The sequence below is a fragment of the Trichoderma breve genome, chromosome 1, assembly GCF_028502605.1.
Source record: "Trichoderma breve strain T069 chromosome 1, whole genome shotgun sequence".
NCBI classification, from domain to species: domain Eukaryota; kingdom Fungi; phylum Ascomycota; class Sordariomycetes; order Hypocreales; family Hypocreaceae; genus Trichoderma; species Trichoderma breve.
This window is the reverse complement of record NC_079232.1, coordinates 540,036-561,706: the sequence shown is the minus strand read 5'-3', so window position 1 is coordinate 561,706 and position 21,671 is coordinate 540,036. Positions and strand designations below refer to the sequence as shown.

The window sequence follows — 21,671 nt, the reverse complement described above, 5'->3', positions numbered from 1 at the left end:
CAGCATACTACTAGTAGTTAAATCATTGCAGACACGGAACATGACTTACATTGCAGATATGGTTGAGGCACGTGTATGGCTTGCAACAGCTCGGATCTAAGATTCCTGTACATTCTGCGCCCTAGATTCCCAATTCAATTAGTATCTATCCATACTGTAACGAACAAAGTCTGCCTTAGTATGGTAACCCTTACAAGTGGTTTACAATCTGCGTTGGCTAGAGCCGCACTGGCCAGAATGACTAGATAAGTGAGATTGATCTTCATTGTTGCTTGATATATGACTTCAATTTTTGACAATGCAATCATGCAGATGAACGAGGAGAAGCAAAAAATAAGTTGGTGAAACGGAATAAGGTAGACCTTTTATAGATGACGATTTTGGCAGCTTAATAAGACTGCTAGGTTCTTCCCAGCATCTCTCAGCCAGATGATGCAAACCCCATGTCTCACAGCAAGGTGATACAGAGACGATTCAACTTGGCTTACTAAAGAAGGGACATTGGCATCGCATAGATAGCATTGGAAGGCTTACAGTTATGGAGTGATCTCAGACACTCACAAGGGAGGATAGATGATCTGCAAAATAGTGATATTGCACCTCGACTAGGACTTATGAGACACCCATACTGCCTGAGTAAGAACTATTATTCGAGTAATAGCAGGAACAGACGTCACTATATCCAAGATCCACGCTATAGTTGGCAGGATCTATCTGATGATCGAGCACTAATTTGTACAACAACTCGTAGTAGATCTTTACCATGATCGACATGTCTAGGTAAGATCGGGGAGGAGAAATATGGTGTAACCATGGCCGTCTCTTGTGGCTTATCTAGGCAAGCTAGCAATGTCAAACACACACCAACAAGAGGGACGTTTCACAGCCGAGCAAGTTGTAACATAAAGGATGCAAATATTGAGGCAGCAACAGCTGTGTTGAGTTTATTAGGTTCTTGTTGTGGGTATTTGAGATACCTGTTCAATATATCCCAAATGGTTGCATATGAGTCATCCCTTCACAAGCACAGCGGAACGGAGAAAAGAAGCAATCCACTTTGACCAAAACCCATCCCAATGCCTGCTTAGTTCTATTCATCCATCCATGCAGTCAATCTGATCGCACCAGTTTCCCGTTTCATAAAATGTCAAAACAAAATGCCATATGCTCAATCGCCAAAACACCCGAGGTTGGCCACGCTGACTCCCGCGACCTCCTCAATGCCCCGATACACGCAAACTGCCTCCTAGACCTCGTCATTGTCATCGTCGTCCGTCATTTCCATCCCAGTCTCTTCTTTTTCGTCTTCATCGTCAATCAACATCGTCCGCCGCCTGCCCACTCGTCCCTTCCCCTTATCCATCATGCTACGACCAGGTCTGTTACCGTACACCTTCTGAGATGCTTCCACCTTCTTTCTTTCTAACAGCTGCTCGAAATCCGCCAAGTCGTCTGCTTCCTCTTCAGCAGCTCCGTCAACCAAAGCCGTTTCTTCCAACGCCTTGTTCAAAAGCTCTGTCGCGATGCTATCCTGCGGGTGGATGGCCAGGGCCTCGTGAAGGACAACAACCGCCTCCTGTGGCTTGTTTTGTTCCATTAGAATGAGTCCCTTGGCGCTAAAGATGGCCGCATCCTTGCCGCCTGCTCGCAGTACCTCGTCAAACTCCGCCAGTGCTCGGTTATAGTGCCGCAGCCGGCGAAAAGCGTGTCCTAAATTGGTCCTCGCCGCGAGCCATGCTGACGGCTCGCTGTCATTCTCGTCAGCCACCTTGAGGGCTGCTGTGAAATATTGGACGGCGTCTTTTGGATTATCCTGGTGGTATTTCACGATACCCATCTCGTTGAGAAGCAGTGGGTCCGTCTTGCACAGCCCATAGGCAGTCTTGAGGAATTCTTCTGCAATAGTCATGTTGTTGAGTGCGTGGTTCTGCATCCCCAGGAATATCTGCGGCAGGTGGGTGCCCATGAAGAGGCGTGCTGCTGTTGAATAAGCTGAAATGGCCTGGTCATGCTCTCCTTCCTCAGCGAATGTATGTGCGAATCCTATCCAGGCAGGGCCAAAATGTGCGTCCATCATGCTCGCTTTGCTAAAATACCGCCTGGCTTCTGCAATTTTTTTGATGCTGAAATAATAGATGCCCACGGCTAACCATGTACAGGGCTCTTCGGGGTGGGTGTCTGCCAGGTCGTGTGAAATCAGGAACAGCAGGTTCTTCATCTTGAGTTCATAGAGACAGGCGAGGTGGACGGGGTATATCGCAAAGTTGTATTTGTCCTCTTCCAGGATGGCGTTGGTAATGGTCAGGGCGTCTCGGTATCGGCACTGCGTGTACAATAAATCGGCTCGAGCAAGCTGTAGGTCGGGGTTAGCGGCCAACTGGTAGTGTGTTGACAGCGAATCGTAGGCGACATCGAATGCCGTGGGATTTCTGTATTTAGAAAGCCGGGTGGTGTAGAGCATCTTTGTGAACTCGGCCGCCTCCTGAGAGGACTTGGGGTCTCCCGAGAGATGTATTGAATCAAAATCGAGGCTGTCGAGGAACTGCCACTCCTCGTCTGGGGATAGTAAAGAATTCTTCATCAACTGCTGGAACGCCTCGAAGCACTGCACGTCGATCCGAACCGCATCCTTGTAACACTCCTTGGCACGATCAAAAGCGTTTTGCTTGGCATAGCAGATGCCCCGGAGGAAGCACATAGCTGCCTCAAATCGTCGGGTTGCCGCCTCATCGTCCCCGGTATCGTCGTCCCGCCTTCGCCCGCTGCGAGCCTGGTTTGAGGCCTTGCGCTTGTTGCTCGGGCCATTGGAAATCAGGTGTGTCGGATTGCGCTCCCCCAGGACAGCCAAGGCCTCGTCGAATCGAGACTGCTTGATGAGACAGTGTCCGGCAAGATAGCGACAGGCAGGGTTTCTGCTGATGAGGTCTTGCTTGGAGAGGAACGATTGCGCACGTGTGTAGTTTCCAGTCGCAAAGTGGACTTGGGCCAGCCAAAAGGCATCGTTGTCGTCGTCTATAGATAATACACATGCGTTAGCCAAGACGGTCTACCATGATAAAGAATTGCTTGGTGATAACAGACTGGTCAAGGCGAGGAGCTTGTCTCCGATAAAGATGGCCGATTCATATTGTGCCTTGTTGAGGGCATCCTGCCTCCAATCCCTCAGAAACTTCTCCATCCTCTAGCATCGAGAAGGGAACATCGGGCAGAGGGACAGAATGAAAGAAGAAAGAAGTAAAGTACAGTAAAAAAGATAACAGATAGATGGAAAAGAAGAACAAATCGTTTAGGTACTTAACAGGGTATCATGGCTGGGGGGTTCGGCTGCAAGAGGTGCTTGTATCGATATCGAATATCCAGATCTGAGGTTGACGCGCGAGAGATGATCCTAGGCGCGTAAAGTTTGTTTGCAACCGCTATGTTCAGTTGCTAGGGAGTGTGATTGCACCTAAAGCGTTGCTACAGGGGGTGTGCTCTGCAAATAGCGGGGTAGCTTCAGCGGAACGACCCCTCAGTCCAGCGAGACATTCACTGGCTGCATCCGGGAATTCGGATTTCCAGGATTGGTTGATTACATTGAAGCTGGGAGGCGAGAGAAAAAAAGAACTCCACAACTCCGATACAGGAGCGAGTCAAATCCTGCGCCGTCTTCAACACCGGCATAAATCAAGACTTTGGCACTTTCACAACTCCAATTGACTATTTTTGCAACGATACCGATTCGCATCTTGCAGACTCAAAGCCCCGAACAGACACAATGACCACCGCCGCTCTTCCCATCCGTGCTGCGGCTCTTGTCCGCAACACCAACGAGACGTCGATCCAGATCGCTCTCAGCATCGACGGCGGCGAGCTTCCCCAGGATACCGACCCCCGACTGCTCGAGGTCGCCAGCGCACACGCTTCGCAGTCTAGCAAGTCTCAGGTGATTGCTATCAACACGGGCATCGGCTTCTTGGACCACATGCTGCATGCGCTGGCGAAGCACGCCGGCTGGAGCATGGCGCTCAACTGCAAGGGCGACCTTCACAGTTCGTTTCACTCTCTCTTGCTCTCTCTGTGTGTGATAAAGATGTCATATCGTTCTAACAATACATCCTTCAATATCTAAGTTGACGACCACCACACCGCCGAAGACTGCTGCCTCGCCGTCGGCACCGCCTTTGCCAAAGCCCTCGGCGCCCTGACTGGCGTCGCCCGCTTTGGCTATGCCTACGCCCCTCTGGACGAGGCCCTCTCTCGCGCCGTCGTCGACCTGTCCAACCGCCCCTACGCCATTGTCGACCTGGGCCTGAAGCGCGAGATGCTGGGCCAGCTCAGCACCGAGATGATCCCCCACTGCCTGCAGAGCTTTGCTCAGGCCGCTCGCATCACCTTGCACGTCGACTGCCTGCGCGGTGACAACGACCACCACCGGGCTGAGAGTGCCTTTAAGGCTCTGGCTGTGGCGATTCGCATGGCTACCACTAGGGTTGCGGGCAAGGAGGGCGAGGTTCCCAGCACCAAGGGTACATTGAGCGCTTAAGGAAGATACAATATCATGATGGAAGAAAAAAATAGAAAAGGCTAAAAGTAGAAGTTGGAGTTTGGAGTTTGTTTTTTTGGATAGTGTTGGCGCACATGCCCCATTGACGCGATGCGGCTGGCTACATATCTTAGGTCATTTGGCGAGCTTTCACAGAAGAGCATATTTTGATATTGGAATAGAAATCATTTTAGATATGCGTACACAGCCAACCCATTTTATTTGCCCCATGAAACTAGCCATCATACATGTAACATTTTTTATACATTTTTTATGTCCTGTAGTCGCCGTTAATCGTAACATAATCGTGGCTGAAATCGCATGTCCAGTGAACAATGCTCTTATCGCCAGTTCCCAGCCTCACCAGGATTTCCAGGTCCTCCATCTCAAGAATCTCACTCGCTCTCTGCTCATCAACGTTCTCCGGCTCACCGTTGACCAGCAGCTTCAGCTCAGCTGAGCCGTCCGTGGGAACAAATGACACGCTTGTCCTCTCGGGAATAATCTCAGGGACATCGTTGACGGGCTGTCCAGGAGGCGAGATGAGAGCGTATCCAGCGGCACACAGGATGCGGCCCCAGTTGGCGTCTTTTCCGTAGAGAGCTGTCTTGACGAGGGGCGAACGAGCGATGGCACGAGCAATCTCACGCGAAGCAGCTTCGGAAGCACCGTCCACGACACGGATTGTGACAAACTTGGTGGCTCCCTCGCCGTCACGGACGAGGTACTTGGCCAGCTCGGCGGAAAAGTCCGTCACCAGGTTCTTCAAGGCCTCATAGTCGGCAGATTGCTCGGACGAAACCTCGTTGCCGCCAGCAGCACCGTTGGCAAGCAGGGCAACGGTGTCGTTGGTGGAGGTGTCGCCGTCAATGGTCAACGCATTGAATGAGCGGTCGACGGAGTACTTGAGCAGAGGGTTCATGAGGCTCGGCGCAATGGGTGCGTCAGTGGCCAGAATGGTGAGCATGGTGGCCAGGTTGGGAGCCATCATGCCAGCGCCCTTGGTCATGCCCGCAATGCGGTACTCGACGCCAGGAGAAGACGGCAGCTCAAACGTCCTGGACATGAGCTTGGGGAAAGTGTCGGTGGTGCAGATGGCCTTGGCACAGTCCAGCCAATGCCGGTGAGAGTCTCCAGCCTGGTGATAGGCCATGGGGATGTGGTCCACGATTTTCTGGATAGGGAGTCTAGAGGGAGAGCATCAGTAAAAACCAATTCATCAACAATCATCTTTTTCTTGAGGCTGACCTTTGTCCAATAACACCCGTGCTCATCACCAGCGTCGAATCCTCGCTGCCAACCCTCTGGTCCGTCGTCCTGGCCATGCTCGCCGCATCCTCCAGCCCTCCGACACCGGTCACGGCATTGGCATTGCCCGAATTGACAATGACGCTGCGAAGCCCAGCATTGGCCTTGCTCTGCAGAATCTTGCGGCTGAACGTCACCGGCGCCGCCTGGAACTTGTTCTTGGTGAAGACGGCCGCCGCCGACGCTGGCCGGTCCGACGTCACGAGGGCGAGATCCGGCTTGCTGGTGTTGCCCGGCTTGACGCCGACGAAGACGCCCGAGGCGAGGAAGCCCTTGGGATACGTGCCGGACGTGGGCACGTACTTGAGCTTGGCCGGCGGGATGGCGCTGGCCAAGCCGGTGGAATAAGCGCGCTTGAACTTGAGCATGGCTTGTGAAGAGGACGAGAGTGGCTATAATTGCATTGTCGTGTGAGCTGGGTTGAGAGAGACTTTTAGCTGTGTGATTAGCAGCTAAAATCGGAGCTATCAAGTGCCAAAGCTTGCGGCAGCCAACTGCTGGTTATGAGTCAAGTGGATGATAAGCCCATGGCATTGAGGGCCGATGCTGGCGATTGCAGCAGGTAAAGAGTCATTGATTTGTTGAATCTGAACTGTACTCATAAACATTGAGTTTAATCCATGTATTCTTAGCTTTTGGTTCCGTATTCAGCGAGACAGTCTTGTCATCTCTTCTGTTAATATCCATCTGATAACAGAATTTGATGTGCCCTATTCAGTAGCATATCCCACTTTACACCAGATTACCCAGTTAGTTAGATGCACCAAATCAAGCCATTGGTATGGTACAGAAAAAGCATATATCAAGTGATGCAGCTATTTTCGTTATTCTTTTCTTTCCATTCACTTTATTCACTTCAGCCCTTCCTTCACTGGTGCCTGCTTTGGCTGAGTCGCTGCCTGCCGCAAGTACCACCAGCTTGTCACTTTTGCTTACCTAATGGCCCAGCTCACGGGCTCCACTCAGCGCTCTATAAAATCTCGCCCGCCCGCCCGCCTTTTTCACTCTTCTTTTCTTTCCTTTCTTCCCCATCCAAGTGCACGGGCGTTTTCCTTCTCCGTGAAGCGATAAGCTGAGAGAGGAATTTTGCTAGTTGAAAACTATACACTGACCACTCCTGGCTGGGTTCGCCTGGCCAGGGAATATTTGGAACCCTACAGACTCTCTGCTTGTTTGGAAAGAACCCTTTTTCTCTTTCATTGCGGTTGGTCCCTGGTGGACTGGCGTGAAGAAGGAGGCTCGAGATTGGGAGGACTTGGGTGGTGCGAAGTGGTGGACACGTAGGAACGACGCGTCATGGCTGGATCAGTGTTGAGGGGCAGATTTTGAGGATCTGGAATCGTGTGGATGGTTTTCTAGATATCGAAGCATCACGCGCGTTGTGTCGCCTGTTTGTATGTAGCCTTGCAGCATATCCAAGTCATCCAGCAAGCTGAGCTGCGTCTCTCTGTTTTGATCTGATGAAGGAGCATCATCGCATATCCTGTTCATAGCAAGGCATCATTACGAAAATAGTACTCTATCATCACATCAACTCTCTCTACGTGACTCAGTTATCATTCTCTAAACCCAAATCTACAGCCAGCTTCCTCTCGCGCTGCCGTAAAAAGTAAAATAAAATTCACCGAAGCTGCAGCCAAAGTTTCTTCTGCAGCATCAGCAGCTTTAGCGCGGGGCACTTCCGTTTCCACCATCGATTATTTTCCAGTGACTCAAAAGAGACCCCACCTTTGAACTCTCACAAGCAGCATTTCATGGACTGACACACTTTCGCATTCTTTGGACGGGATTTGTTTGTTTCTGCGGCTTTTGCATCTTTGGTGCCTCATCTTGCGACGACGTAACAGCTCTCCCTCGACTCCTTCCTTAGCATCAATTGTCGCGACCAAGTCTACCTTTCCGATACGACTCCATCCCTCTGGTGATACAACCTCTCGCCTGAACGACCTCCCGTCCTGTCGCAAAACCAACCTCTTAATGGCGGCAGAAACAGGCCAGCCCGCGCCCAAAAGCGAGGCTCCAGCAGAAAAGAAGGACCAGGGAGACCAGAAGAAGGGCGCCAAAGACCAGACCAAAGCCCCCGCGGCAGCAGCAGCAGCAGCATCTGAAGGCGGCGAAAAGAAGCTGTCCAACGCCGAGCTGAAGAAGAAGGCCAAGGAGGAAAAGGCCGCCAGGAGAGCAGCAGCAAAAGTCACACAGCCACAGCCTCCCGCCAGCGCACCGGGCCAAGGCGACAGCGCAAAGGGCGGCAAACCCAAGCCCAAGCAAGATGGACCTCAGGCTGGTGCTCAGCATGGAAAGACTCCCGCCCCGCGATCGGCTGCGCCCATGACGGCGACGGCGCCCAAGGAGGCGAAACCATCGGTTCCAGAGTGCTTCAGCCATTTGGCCATGGCCAAGGGAGTCAACTTGACACATGCGGACAAGGACGTGCACCCAGCTGTGTTGCTGCTGGGCCAGCAGATGAGCACCATGGCCATCAGTGATAGCACCACTCGGCTGGAAGCTACTCTTCTGGCATTCAAAAAGGTAAAAGATAAACCATTCATCTAGCTACTTTCTCTGAGATAAATATCTAACAAGAGGCTACGAAATCAGGTCATCGATTCATACACAACACCCCACGGCACCACGCTCTCACGACACTTCACCTCCCACGTCCTCAACCCCCAGATCGTCTACCTCACAGCATGCCGCCCCATGTGCTTCTCCATGGGCAACGCCATCAGATGGCTCAAGCTTCAGATCAGCAAGATTGATATCGACATGGCCGACTCTGACGCCAAGAAGCTTCTGTGCGAGGCCATCGACAGCTTCATCCACGAGCGCATCACCCTCGCCGACCTCGTCATCGTCAACACCGCCGCCGACATGATTGCCCAGGACGACGTCATCCTCACATACGCCCACCATCACCTCGTCGAGCGCGCCCTGCTCAAGGCAAAGGCCAGCGGCAAGCGCTTCAAGGTCATCCTCGTCGACGACCCCTTTGAGCGGGTCGGCCTCGATCACGTCAAGAAGCTCGCCGCCGCGGGCATCCCCGTCGCTTACTCGCCCGACTTTGGCGCCCTGCGCACGAATCTCCAGGAGTCCACGACCGTCCTCGTTGCTGCGGAGGCCATGTTTAGCAACGGCGCCATGTATGCGCGAGCGGGCACCTGCGACGTCGCCACGGCGGCGTTTGACCTCGGCATGCGCGTCACTTCGCTGTGCGAGACGATCAATTTCACTGAGAGAGTGTCGATAGATTCGCTCACCTACAATGAAATTGATCCGGAGAGGAACACGGATGAGGAGTTCAGACTGCTGTTTGACACGACGAGAGACAAGTCGATTTCAGCTGTCGTTACGGAACTGGGTATTTGTTCGGCCAAGTCGGTTCCTGCAATTTTGCGGAAGTTGGAGGAATTGTAAAAGGGGAGGCATCCATGAGGCACATGAGCATGTAGCTAGGAAAATACGTAAAAACGAATCAAGGAATAAAAAAACAAGCAAACAATTAAGCCAATTGTGTTAGTATCATGACATTTGCAGCAATGACTCACTTGCATATCGTGAATGGCAGGTAGCAAAATATGTCTGTAGCTTTATATCATTTTCATTGAGTCCTCTTCGCTGGTTGTCCACGGCCATTGATGCGGGCCTCAGCTCATCTCAGCCAAAAAGCTCATCATTTCTCTTCCCCATCTATATGTACAAAAAATCCGGATATCCCACACACCCCCTCAATTCATTTTTACATCTCCCTCCTCCTCTGATTCAAATCCCAAATGTTCAAGCCTTAAGCCTCCACCCTCTCCGCATCCCGCTGGGCCTTCCTCGCCCTCTTCTCCAGCAGCGCCCTCTTCCGCTCGTTCAGCATCGCAGTCTGCTTGTCGTCCACGCCCTGCAGCCAGTACCCGAAGCTCGCGCCGCCCGCCGCGTACACGGGGTACGCCCACAGCGAGGACTTGTTGAAGAAGGGCCGCATCTCGATGCCGACTTGCCAGAAGCGCACGGCTAGGCCTATATGCCAACAAAAAAGACATTGTCAGTATTCGGATTTTATTTTTCAATCGAATAGTATTCTTTTTTCCTCAATCAAAGAGTTCGCCTCGATCGAATAGGTTCGAAGGGTTTTTGCAGGTGGGGAGGGACAAACCGAAGCAGCTCCAGAATGCGATGCGGTGGACCATGGTGGGCAATGGGAATTGACTCTTTGGTGGGGGAGAATTGAAGAGTCTTTCGACGGTGGGATTTCTTGGTTTTGCAAGGGCCGTGGGCGGAGGAATTGGCCGAGTTTGCGGGTGAAGTCGAGCTCGAAGATTGAGATGCGCGGGTATCTGGAGTTTGGGATCGGAGGTGGTGATGAGGTTGGGCGGTTCTTCGGGAATTTGGCGTCACGTGGCTGGGCATGTGACCTTGGCTTATACCTGCACCAGCGGATGCTGCTATGAGACTTTCTTGAATGAGTATACAATCAATATAGTATTATTTTGGGAGAGATTCTTCTAGATTTAAATATTAATAGAAAATAATTGGCTTCATTAGTCACCAGGGTGATTCAATGCTTTATGCAGCAATTGTGTGCATGCCCCATCCACTACCAACTCTTTGACAAGATATCAGAAACATCATCAGTTGTATGAGTCTAATTGGAGAGTCTAAAACAACACCCTTTCTAAAGAAATTGTCCTTCCAACATGTCATTGCGACCATTCCTTCTTCCCTCATCTATCATTCAATGTATTCGTCAAACGCCTCGCAAACAAGAAATGAAACAGAAATTAGACGCCACACAATGCATTCATCATATTAACCAATCACGAAATTGGGCTGTTGTTCTTCATACCGGGCGATAGGCCGGTGGAGGATCTAAAGGCACTGCCGCTGTTTGCGACGTTGGTCGAGTAGATGGTTGAGACGGCGCAGGAGCCCCCTGAGTCCACTGCGTCGTCTTCATCATCATCTTGCCCATGTATTGCTGAATAAACGATTCACTATTCAAGAGTTAGCAAGGTAATGATACCAGAAGGACTTGAGGAAAGCAACGTACGTATAATAGCTATGATCAGAGTTATGCAGTGAAACAAGATTGTGGGCAAGCTCGTGAGCCAGCACCACCCACCACCAAGTGCCTGCCTCAGCCTTGCCAGCTCCATTTGGAACATCAATCTGGGCAGCATGAAGCTGGAGGAAGAACCGGAAGTTGCAAAAGATGCTTCCACCAGTGTTGAAAGCTATCGTTCCACCAGCTTCGTCGTGAAAGATGTGAAGCACCTTTGGCGCCAACGAGTAGACGTTACCAATTTCGACAAGAAGCGATGCAAAAGAGTTAATCGCAGCGAGATTTGTGGACAAAAAGGCAGCGGCGTGGGCAGTCATTTCCTTGGCCACATAGACTTTCATGCCGTTAGAAGCTTCTGCCACAAATGTAATATTTTGAGCTGGCTTCTTGTCGCAGTATGTCGCCTGTTCTTTGACCTCGGAGACCTGAGGCTCTGAGTAGACGCTATCAGATCCGTGGGCCCGTGTTGCATTGACCGCATTCAAAAGATTCTGCTGGACCACAGCTGGATTGGTCACTTTGCCGTCATCGTTTTGCGATTGTCCACTACCACCAGACTGGTCAGGGCCTCGATTGGTGGAATTTGAGTTGTTGCCCATAAACTGCTCGACCTGTCCTCGAGAATCATTCTTATCGTCATCCTGCGTATCAAAACCAAATCGCCGGCTAAGGTTCGAAAACAAGCCCCTGCTCTTCCTGTTATTTGCGTTCCTATCCTGCGCATTCTCCTCTGGCGAATCCCATGCTCCAGGCATAGATGGATGCGAAGATTTCGGAGATCTGGGAGCTTCCCGTGCAGCCTCTGCTGCCTGCGGAAGTTGCTGAGACTTGGAATGCTCTGCCTGTGATCGAGCCCAGTTTTGCTCCCTCTCCTGAATCTGCTTCTGCTCTTCTTCCAGCGCCTTGCGCCTTTCTGCCTCTGCAATGCGCGCCTCTGCGGCCTTCGCTCGAAGGATTCGGTCGACGTTGTATCCACGCGATCTCAGTCCGAGGAGATCCAGGGTGAGGAACGGTTCGAAGAACAGATAGGCTTGCTGATTAGGCCTGTCAAGCAGCATTTGGCATATCGCTTGACCAACCTGGTACATGTCTGGCTTTCCATCATCGGTCACATACAGGACCCATGACCTATTGTTGTATGTCGCGGCCGCAGAGCGTTTCTCGGTGTGCGACTGCCTCTGGCCCTGCAAGCTTCGTCGAAGCGCCACCGATCGGACCACTTCCACATTCAGGTTCTTCTCGAGCCACTTTGCGTCGTGCTTTATGGCATCCCGGCGGTAGTTGGCGTACTCGTAAAGGAAGATCTTGGACCGTTCGAGAACGTGCTTCTTGAGCGATTCAGCCAGCTGCTGCTTTGTTGTGTGGGAGCCGATGCGCACATCCTCTTGGACTATGCTGCTTAGCCTCGACGCACCGAGCTTTATATAAAAAGTCTCGAGAATATCTTCTTCAGGCGCGCAAATCAAATGCTCCTTGAAGAGGCGGTAGCTGATTATGTCGTCCACCACAACGATTTGGCTAGCAGAAGCAAGCTGATACTGCCTAATCGGAGCTTCGTCTTCATCCAAATCATTGCTATTAGCATTGCCCTTGGAAGGCGCCACTAGTTCCTTATAGGCGAGGAGACACGGTGAGCTTTTCATCTTGCGCCAAAGTTCCTTATCGCGCTGAAGATTCGAAGTAACCTCGGCTAAAGATTTGAGCAGATCCAAGTACTTCTCGGGGCTCTGCAGCACGCTTAGAAGCCTTGCTGGCTCATTGCATGCCATATAGGCAACCTCCACTTTGGTCGGTTCGGCCTTTGCACCACATTTAAACAAAAATATGTTTCCATCTGGACCAAAGTCTACAAAGTCAAAGATATCCCCATATGTTGAGGATGTCCCTATGTATGCCTGTGACGGACTGATATAAGCAAGCTTTGCGCCAGATTTTTCTGAAGCGGAAGAGCTTGATCGCTTCACTGGAACGATTGAAGCATTTCGAAGCTTGACTAAGCTGCTTTCTCCAAGCTCTCCAATGCGAGAGGCAAAGTAGCTAAAGAGAGTCACAGCGGATTGTTGGTTCTGGGGAGGGTTGGCAAGCAGACGATTAACACACTCGGCCATGGGTGGATCTCGAGCAACACCGAATTTCTGATATAGAATGTTAGTCTGAATATGCACATTTAATGGGGCAAGGTGCTTACGTTGGCGTGATCATGAAGGTCACGACTCAAGATATCAAACCCGAGCACCGCCGCTTTCTCGTTGGTAAAGCATGCACCCGGTGTTACCAACTTGGTGCTTCCCTGGAGCGGTAGGATTGGTTTGCGGCAGTCACTCAAATCAAAGGCGTTGTACCGATTCGAATGATGATTGGCAATGAAGTAAGTCATTGCAGAGGTCCATAGCGCCTGATCGCCTGACGACATCATATCCACCAGCTCGGGAACTGAGGGGAAAGTCCGCAAGCCGAGGACAACCAGAAATCGAGCTTCAGGGCTGTTTGCTCGGAAGCTACCAGGAGGTCCTGGCCACTGAATGATGGGCAGCCGGAGAGTTCGGAGGGAATCCTTGGGCTCAAATAGTTCCGAGACCTTGTACAGTTTTGTCGTGGCCTGTGTTGGCTCCGCGCCTTTAGGCCCTGCTTCAGCCGGACAAATTCTAGATTCTCTCAACTTCCGAAGGTCGCCTGATGGGATATCATTTTGCACAGAGGCCAAGTATTTAATGAGCTCCATATGACTCCATTTCTTTTGGCCATCTTCACCGGAAACATTGACCAGACGAGCAAAGATGGTCTCCAGATCAACCGTCTTTCGAACGCCAAGAGCCGTCAAAAACTTCTCCTTAATCTTTTCGCAACCTTGGATGACCGGTAGGTCATCGAAAAGCTTGACAGAGGCAAAGAAAGACTCTGTAGGCTTTCTCAAACCCAGCTTGGTCGGCATCATCGGAGTTGACTGGACGAGACTCTGCATCGTGCCCCTATTAATCATGGTCATGGCCTCCCAGTTTTTGGACAACACTGTAAGGACAGCGACAGCAAATTTGGGAGATCTAGTGACACTCTCCTCTTCCGCCCTAGAGGCCGTAGTTTCGATGAGAAAGCGCAGCCACGGCACAATCTCCAAGGGCTCCCACCCAAGAGCTTCCAGTTCAGAAGCACTAATGTTGACAATGAGAGCATATGGAACGGTTGTTGGAGGGACTGGCATATTAGCAGGAATCTTTGAAAGACTAAGATAGTTGCTGATACTGCCAAGGGCCACGATTTCGCCCTTGTCGTTTTCATCGCTCAGAGTGGCAACGGCAACGTCCATAAGCGCAGCCCTGCTCCCTGGGTCAATCTCGCCAGTCAAGCTCTTCTTGCCCGCCCATTTTATAAAGTTAATGGCTTGGCTCTTCGTGAGAGCCTTGGCTTCCAGCTCTTCCTTGACATCCGTTACGGTGATATGCGAGATGAGCCCAAAGTCTATCAGCTTTCTCACGAATGGCGCATCCGTCATGTCCTTGGGTACAACTGGGATGCTATCCACAAAGGCATTCAACTCTGTCGATCCTAGACGAACTTGCGATGTCTGCAAGACACCTCGGCTTGAATACACTTCGATGGAGGCCTTCTTGAAACAGGTCCAGAAAGCCTCCTCGATGGTCTGTCCGACTTGACTGCTTGGCGTAGAGTCGGTAAAAGTAAATGTCTTTAGAATGTGCAGCGCTTCAGGCATGAACCGGTTGACTATTTCGGCAGATATTTTCTTGCCAGCCTCAGATGATTGCCTTACTTTGCGATCGAGCTCGCTCATCTCATTGGCAAAGGCTAATCTGGCTATAATGCCAGAGGCTCGGAGAAGTTCAACGTTCCACGTTCTAACCCAGCGAGCGTTCAGGTCAATGGCCTCTCTCTCAACAGTTGGGATGACAGAGGGGGCAGAAATATGCATTCCAGCGCCGGTTGTCTGCATAGTAGGGAATCCAATAAAGATGCGACCACCCGGCTTCTTGTTTGGCAGCACAGAAGCAAAGACATCTGTAGCCTTGGCAAAAGCGTCGTTATCAGGGGTCGAGCCCTTGGAAGCTTCAGCCTCATCATATGATGTAGTGAGAATGGATATCTTTGTAGTCTTTGGCGGAGGCTTCTTGGTCGCACGCTCAAGCTCAGCTGAAAAGGAAGCTGATACGTGAGTCTTGATACTGGCAGTCGTAGCTCTGAGGAATATCGTGGCCTTGTTCAACGCGGTAACATCTTCTGTGATTTTGGTCTGAGCTTGAGTTTCCTCTGTCTGCTGTTTTGTCTTAAGGAGACTGTTGTTCGAGGCTGTCGTGGTGAGTCTCGCAAAGAAGGATCTCAGAGAGGGAGCCTCGGTGGAACCGTATGAATCCGAGGCTTTTGCAGCGGATGCTGCTGCTGTGGGCTTCCATCCAACTACGTTCATATAGGATGCGTCAATTTGTGTGCTTGTACGACCTACGCTTGTCACTTTCATGATGTTGTCTTTTGTCCTAGCCTCCAGGTCGCGAGGCAGCGTCAGGTCAACGCTGGGAGATGTCTTTTTGTGGAGAGAAAGAATCAGATGGTCATCGATCCAAAACTCAATCTTTTCCAGCGCAACAAAGGTAAGACTTGTAGCAAGAAACTGGCTGACGGAGAGCAGATTCGGCATAGGAGTCGTCGTATTTCTATAATCTAGCACGAAGGCGGTGTATGGCGACGATTTATCCTCGGGCAGGTGTGACTTTTTGGTAAAGAGAGAGTTTCCTTTCCAGTAAAAGGCCATGGCCTCGCTGCCAGAGCTGACAAAGGGCTCCTCGCAGTCGGCAAAGACGCTGTAGAAGCCTACACCAAACGCTCCGATCTTGGTCTCATCGGGGTTTCCCTCTGCGATTCTCTTCAGACGGCCCCAGTCTGTCTTTGTAAACGGCACGCCGTTGTTCTGGACAACCAGCCGCCGCAGCGTGTGGTTGGCTATCGTATGCTTCAACAGCTCGGATCGGCTCGCAGCGCTGGGAAGAGGGACGCTTGTTGACGGGTGCGTCTCCCACTTGATAGAAACAGTCGTGGCTTGCGCATCGGCCGCATTCTGAATGAGCTCTCGCAGCGTCGTCCATTCTCCTGAGTAACGGGCCAGGACCTTGTCGATGAGAGCGCGGGTATCGACAGTGACGGCTTCTTCGTCTTCGCCGTCCCGTAGAGCGGCCGCCCGCAGGCTCGAGTAGTCCATCGCCATGATCGCAGATGTTTCTAAGGACTCAGAGGTGCATTCTCTATGGTTCGCGGCGCAAGTCTAAGAGCATCAACCAGGTCAGTACGAAAGCCGCAGCTTGGCAAAAGGGGAAGAGATGCAGGGTTAAACTGACGAGTCAGCAAGTCTATAAACCGTGGCAAACACAAGAGAGAAGAGTCTAGAACCACAAACTCCCCCGCGCATGGATGCCCGCACCGTTGTAAAGGGAGAAGTTGGTGAATGAGAGCTTACGTTGCGGCTTGTGCCTTGGTTCATCGATGTCGACCGCTGTGCAGCACGTGAATTCGAGATTTAGGGGAGTCGCCATAGCAGCCGGCACAGGTAGCCATCAAGTCTCCGGCCTTAGGTCCATCACTACCATTCTTTACGCCACAATCCCTTTGACAATTTAAGCTCGAGATAGGCCAGGATTTGAGAACATATAATTGGCATACGCCAGCTTTGTGTTAGACTTCTGATATAACCACTATAAAGCCTAATTTATTACCCATCAGCCAGTTCACTGCCCTATCTCGCCTTATTGTGGTACGTATACAGGCCGACTGTGGGGTACTTCATGCGCAAGACTCCCCAGGTGTGTGTGTCGCTGAGCCAACGGACCCGACAAAACGATCCATGTTAGCCAAGTTCCCTCCATGGATGTTTTCTCCATTCCTAGACCTGGGGGGATTAAGTTTTACGTTACGGTTAGTAGAGTTTGGTAGATCTCGGAAACGGGCCGATGAACTATCAAGGTAGAACAAAGCCGGTGTAGAAAGCAGCCGAGGGCCGAGTAATCCCATGTACCTATGATGCACCCTACTAGGTAGTTTCTTACCTTCAGATATATGCTTTGACGTATAAATTCAATTACGAAGGAGTTGATTTTCTTCGACCATCGCTCAAATCTATAAGGATAACTTACAAACACCTATGAGATGAGCTCTACTCGTAATAGAGAGCATTCCTCTGAGATTGAAGAGAAGTATATCACCAGCGGATCACACACTCGCAGTATTTACGTGTGAACATTCATGTTACTACCTAATCATTAGCCAGCCTTGACACTTGGAAGTGCCGACATTATCTGTCAACAAAAACGACCAACCCGGTGTCCACATGTACATGCATATAGAAACTACTTACAATTTAGTACCAATCAATGCCTGCCACCTGGAAATCCTGTTGCCGCCGACTTGAGCCAATCGCGTATGAGCTCGTCATATTGGGGACCAGAATTGGCCGGAGAAGCCAGCGCGTTTGTTGAGCGCGACAGCGCGTTCGAAACAGGGGGCTGGTATTAGTTCTGTCATCCTTCTCATTTCTACTACGTTCATTTATTCATACTTGGTTGCCTTGTTTTGCCCCTTGGTTGCCTAATCTTCTGTATCTAAGTGATTTGCGAACCACCAGCCTTCCAGCCTTTCATGATGACCACTCTTGCCCATAATGATATTGCCACCCCTCCGGAGGATGTCCTTCGGCATACTCTTGATGGTTTGTTTCAACTATGTGAACGCCTCACGGTTTGGGGGCAAAAGCACACTGATTCAGGCCTGCCTCTGACTGAACTGGTCTGCAACGAGATCCAGAGTTTATGTGCTACCTCCCTCCTGCTCAGGATACAGACTACTGGATCTGGCTATGTCTCATCTGGGAGTCTTCAACAGACACTTGTACGCTGTAAGACACAGCTTTCTGAGACGTTGGACCTTCTTTCGTTCCATAAACATGCGGAACGTGGTGGCCAAGAGGGAGATCTCAATGTCTTATACGCACGCAGGTATATTCTCAACCAAGACACTCATAACGGCACGCATCATCTGTATGGCAGAAAAGAGGGTTTGGTCCGCCTTGGATTAGAGCTGAAGGAGCATGTTGCAGCACTTGTTCAAGATAAACCGACTGAATCCCTGACAGCAGGGGTTGCTGTGCAACGATTCCAACATCTCGAGTATGTAACATCTCTATTATTCAGACGTTTCCACTAACAATAATCTTGTCTTAGACCCAGACTGCGAGATTTCTTTTCCCGAGTCCAAGAACAACTTAGCCCCCGATATGTTCACAATTACACGAGCCTAGCTGACACGCCGTACGTTGTCGATCCGATAGAAGGGACATCCTCAGGCAGCTATGGCACTGTGAGAAAGGTCAATCATAAGGAAAGCGGCGAGCCGCTTGCAATGAAGACTTTTCGCGAAGTCTTTTATCCGAAGCAAATGAAGAAAATATTGAGAGAGATTGGGATTCTAGAGGGTTGCAATCATAAGAACATTGTCCGTTTTGTTCAGGCATTCAGAACCGACGACGAAGATGATCAACCTGTACACTTCGTCATGGCTCCATGGGCGCCTTATACATTGTCGCGGTTTCTTCACAGCCCCGATGTTAAGAGAAAGGCTCGGTGTCCCTGGTTTCAGCAAAATTCCTCTGAATCTAACCGTTGCATATATCAAATCATGTACGGGCTGGCTGACGCTGTCGATTACCTACATAAACACCATATCAAGCACAAGGATCTTAAACCCGACAATATTCTTTTATACCAAGAAAAAAGCCAGTACCCTACAGCCTTGATTACAGACGTCGGTGTCAGCAAAATTTACAAGCCTGGAGCCTCTACCAACTTCACTGATAGCACTTACATTTATCTCGCTCCAGAGCAGCATGCGAAGAAAGAGAGCACCTTCAAATCAGATGTTTGGCAGCTAGGATGCTGCTTTGCCGAGATTCTTGCCGTAGCCAACAAAGGGCAGTCAGGCCACGAAGAGCTTCTGGATAGCTTCATTCGGGATGATGAAAACTGCCAATGCTCTATTGCATTTGAGCAACCCTCATTCATAACAACCTTAGGTGCAATCTGCAAGCGAGGCAATTCTGCGCAAAAGAAGGCCTATGCCGTGGTCGTCGGAATGTTGGATTTGAATCCTCAAGACAGGCCAAGTATTGACGCGGTTAAGGCGGCTCTTATGAAATTGCCTGGGGTGAAAACCGAAGCCGCCAATTGCTGAATTGATATGAGATCATCGATATACCCAAGTATAAGGTATCTATAGGTACATGTGTTAGGCCGAAGCGATAATGAGGAATGAATAAGATTGGATAAGAATTCAGAGCCCCCGTACCAGTCAGGAGCGCTCTATTATTGGTAGTATACTTCGTAAAGGCAGCAGAAATTGATACTTTCTTTTATTTAGCCATATTTATTATAATTATTCGATAAAGCAATCAAACAACTTACTATCACAATGCCTGCAGCTAAGTTGTGTAATATGTATTGGGTATCATTGTTTATTACAATCAAGTACCAAACGCCAGTAAACATGACATGTCTTCCAGTCTAATCTTCTCGGCGCGAGCTTGGCCCAGGGCTTCGTCGTCTATGTTCCCTGGATCGAGATCGATGTCGTTGCCTGCTCCTGTCTCTCTGTCGTCTTTCGCCTCGCCTATCGCCTTTCCCATCTTCCCGATCTTCTCGCCTATTGTCTCGCCGATCTCTGCTTCGACTCCTGTCGCGATGTCGGCGGTGTCGGCGCTCACGATCCCGATCTCGGTCGCGTTCGTCCCGTCCCTCAGCTCGATCACGACTGCGCCGTCGGTAGTCTCTATCGCGTCGCCTATCAGGACTCCTGCTCCTGCTCCTACTTCTGTGTCTTCTTCGCTCTCTCCTGTCATCGCCATGTCGTCTTGACCTCTCCGGCTTCGCCTCATCTCTCGGCGGTCCACTGGCGGGACCTACTTGTCGCTTGGGCTCAACTTCGATAGCATTCGCTCCGGATGAGTTTCGTAGAGGAGGCGGCAAACCCAGTGCTTTGGCGATTGCGTCTTCTTCCGCCTCCTTGATCTTGCGCAGCTCTTCTTTTTGTTCGCGATCTTTGCGCTCTTCGTCTGTCTCGGCCGATTCTGCCGCTGTGGCGTCCGACTTAGCGTACCAGTTCAAATCCCGGCCCTTGGCCCATCGTCCAACTGGCGCCTTGAGGCTGTGGCCGAGATAGTTTTCGCGGTGGTTGGAGTTGGCGACTTCGTCCCAGCTAAAGTTTACGCCACCTCTGGAGCCGGTCTTGCGGATAGTCGAAAGCAGATCCATGGTCGGAACTGTGTAGGGTATGAAGGTGTGATAAGAAATATTATATCCAAGATTGACGGCCAATTATGATGACCCTTGGTTAAGAATGTAGAATGTAGAAAAGTCGAGAGTTGCAGGATGCATGTGTCAAGTCATGAAAGATGCAGCACTGGCAGAATTCACGACCCACCCGCGGGGCCGCTAAGCCGAAGCCCCACGCCTCTGTAATAGCGCCTCTACAGCTGCCTATCCACTAAAAGCTTCTGGTCCTCTGCCATAGAGCTCACCTCAAACCATTCACTCTCCATCACCAACCTCAAAACACCGCCCTCACAATGGCGAATCCCAACGATCCCCCCCTCGACGAGATCCAATGGCGCTCTCCCCAGATTGTAGCCCAGATGGGCGGCCTCCACTCCAACACAATCCTCTTCTACTTTGCCGAATCACCCTTCTTCGAGCGCACCTCCAACAACGCCGTCATCATGGCCCAGGCAATGAACAACATGGCCATGTACCACTACATCCAGACGCGCGAGGCCTTTGAAACACGTCTCAAGACAATGTCGGGGTTGGAATTCATCGTGGGAGAGGAGCCGGCCGAAACAGGCCCGGGCATGGGAACAGGTGTTTGGGTCATTCGGAAGCAGACGAGGCGGAAGCGGTACCAAGATGATGACGAGATCACTGTCCACGCTTCATTCTTTGTCGTGGGCGAAAACATCTATATGGCTCCTACGTTGGCAGATATTCTGGCTTCAAGAATCGTACGTGAAAAGGCCGGAATCCCCCCGATCCATTATACATAGCTGACTTTTACTCCTAGATGACGATATCTTCAGCCATCGCAAAGGCATTGCCAGCCGCCGAGGCAGCCCGCAAATGGCGTCCTTCCACAGGCCACGTATACCAACTCCCCGCAAGCCAATCCTCCACCCAACCCAAGCCACAAGAATCCAAGGACGAGAAGCCCGTACTCGACGAGGCCGGCAAACCTCTCTCGGCAGTAGCCAAGCACGACGCCCCCTTCATGGACAGAGTCGCCGAAGAATCCTTCATGATTCACCTGAGATACGGAGGCGAGTACATCGACGAGATTCCTATTACAGGCAAGCCGGGAGAGTTCCACCTCTCTTCTACGGGTCGCAAGCCCGTGCTTCCTCCGCAGGGCGCAGCTCCCACGGGCATCAGCGCTATGAGCGGGCCTCCTATGCTGAATACGAAGCTGGATGATAAAAAGGATGGCAGGCCGGACAAGACGCCGAAATCAGCCACGATGCCGAAGCTTAAGAGGAAGAAGAGCAAGATGAGCCCGAGCGTGACTCCTGCTGCAACGCCTGGAGCTTCATGAGAGGGGTTGCTTTGTGTGGGGATGTGCTCAGAGCATTGGCGTTTTTTAAGGGGGGAAGAGGGGGAACGGCGTTTGCGTTTTTGGTTTTTGATACCCGGCTCGAAGATGAATCCGAATTATTGTACGGGCAAATAGACATGCATAAAGCATAGCATATAATGAGAA

The 21,671-nt window shown here is 51.0% G+C and overlaps 8 protein-coding genes across 8 annotated transcripts; 4 read left to right on the top strand and 4 right to left on the bottom strand.

The window, feature by feature from the left end:
- Positions 1-1,246: 1,246 nt before the first annotated feature.
- Positions 1,247-3,178, bottom strand: T069G_00197 (anaphase-promoting complex, cyclosome, subunit 3 domain-containing protein; the record flags this gene model as incomplete). Its single annotated transcript, XM_056167407.1, has 2 exons — positions 1,247-3,012; positions 3,082-3,178. The coding sequence occupies 2 exons, from the start codon at positions 3,176-3,178 to the stop codon at positions 1,247-1,249; spliced, it is 1,863 nt and encodes a 620-aa protein (XP_056032723.1).
- Positions 3,179-3,757: 579 nt separating this feature from the next.
- T069G_00196 (imidazoleglycerol-phosphate dehydratase domain-containing protein) lies at positions 3,758-4,525 on the top strand (the record flags this gene model as incomplete). The annotated part of the gene is made up of 2 exons (XM_056167406.1): positions 3,758-4,031; positions 4,113-4,525. The coding sequence occupies 2 exons, from the start codon at positions 3,758-3,760 to the stop codon at positions 4,523-4,525; spliced, it is 687 nt and encodes a 228-aa protein (XP_056032722.1).
- A 271-nt stretch (positions 4,526-4,796) lies between these two features.
- Positions 4,797-6,201, bottom strand: T069G_00195 (argJ family domain-containing protein; the record flags this gene model as incomplete). Its single annotated transcript, XM_056167405.1, has 2 exons — positions 4,797-5,712; positions 5,774-6,201. 2 exons carry the CDS (start codon positions 6,199-6,201, stop codon positions 4,797-4,799), a joined length of 1,344 nt encoding a protein of 447 aa, XP_056032721.1.
- A 1,609-nt stretch (positions 6,202-7,810) lies between these two features.
- T069G_00194 (initiation factor 2 subunit family domain-containing protein) lies at positions 7,811-9,247 on the top strand (the record flags this gene model as incomplete). The annotated part of the gene is made up of 2 exons (XM_056167404.1): positions 7,811-8,362; positions 8,432-9,247. 2 exons carry the CDS (start codon positions 7,811-7,813, stop codon positions 9,245-9,247), a joined length of 1,368 nt encoding a protein of 455 aa, XP_056032720.1.
- A 1,411-nt stretch (positions 9,248-10,658) lies between these two features.
- T069G_00193 (uncharacterized protein) lies at positions 10,659-16,089 on the bottom strand (the record flags this gene model as incomplete). Its single annotated transcript, XM_056167403.1, has 3 exons — positions 10,659-10,812; positions 10,869-13,015; positions 13,069-16,089. 3 exons carry the CDS (start codon positions 16,087-16,089, stop codon positions 10,659-10,661), a joined length of 5,322 nt encoding a protein of 1,773 aa, XP_056032719.1.
- A 1,427-nt stretch (positions 16,090-17,516) lies between these two features.
- T069G_00192 (protein kinase domain-containing protein) lies at positions 17,517-19,100 on the top strand (the record flags this gene model as incomplete). Its single annotated transcript, XM_056167402.1, has 2 exons — positions 17,517-18,040; positions 18,095-19,100. 2 exons carry the CDS (start codon positions 17,517-17,519, stop codon positions 19,098-19,100), a joined length of 1,530 nt encoding a protein of 509 aa, XP_056032718.1.
- A 289-nt stretch (positions 19,101-19,389) lies between these two features.
- On the bottom strand, positions 19,390-20,176 carry T069G_00191 (kinase phosphorylation protein domain-containing protein; the record flags this gene model as incomplete). The annotated part of the gene is made up of 2 exons (XM_056167401.1): positions 19,390-19,757; positions 19,825-20,176. The coding sequence occupies 2 exons, from the start codon at positions 20,174-20,176 to the stop codon at positions 19,390-19,392; spliced, it is 720 nt and encodes a 239-aa protein (XP_056032717.1).
- A 314-nt stretch (positions 20,177-20,490) lies between these two features.
- T069G_00190 (MED6 mediator sub complex component domain-containing protein) lies at positions 20,491-21,506 on the top strand (the record flags this gene model as incomplete). The annotated part of the gene is made up of 2 exons (XM_056167400.1): positions 20,491-20,922; positions 20,982-21,506. 2 exons carry the CDS (start codon positions 20,491-20,493, stop codon positions 21,504-21,506), a joined length of 957 nt encoding a protein of 318 aa, XP_056032716.1.
- Positions 21,507-21,671: the final 165 nt, after the last annotated feature.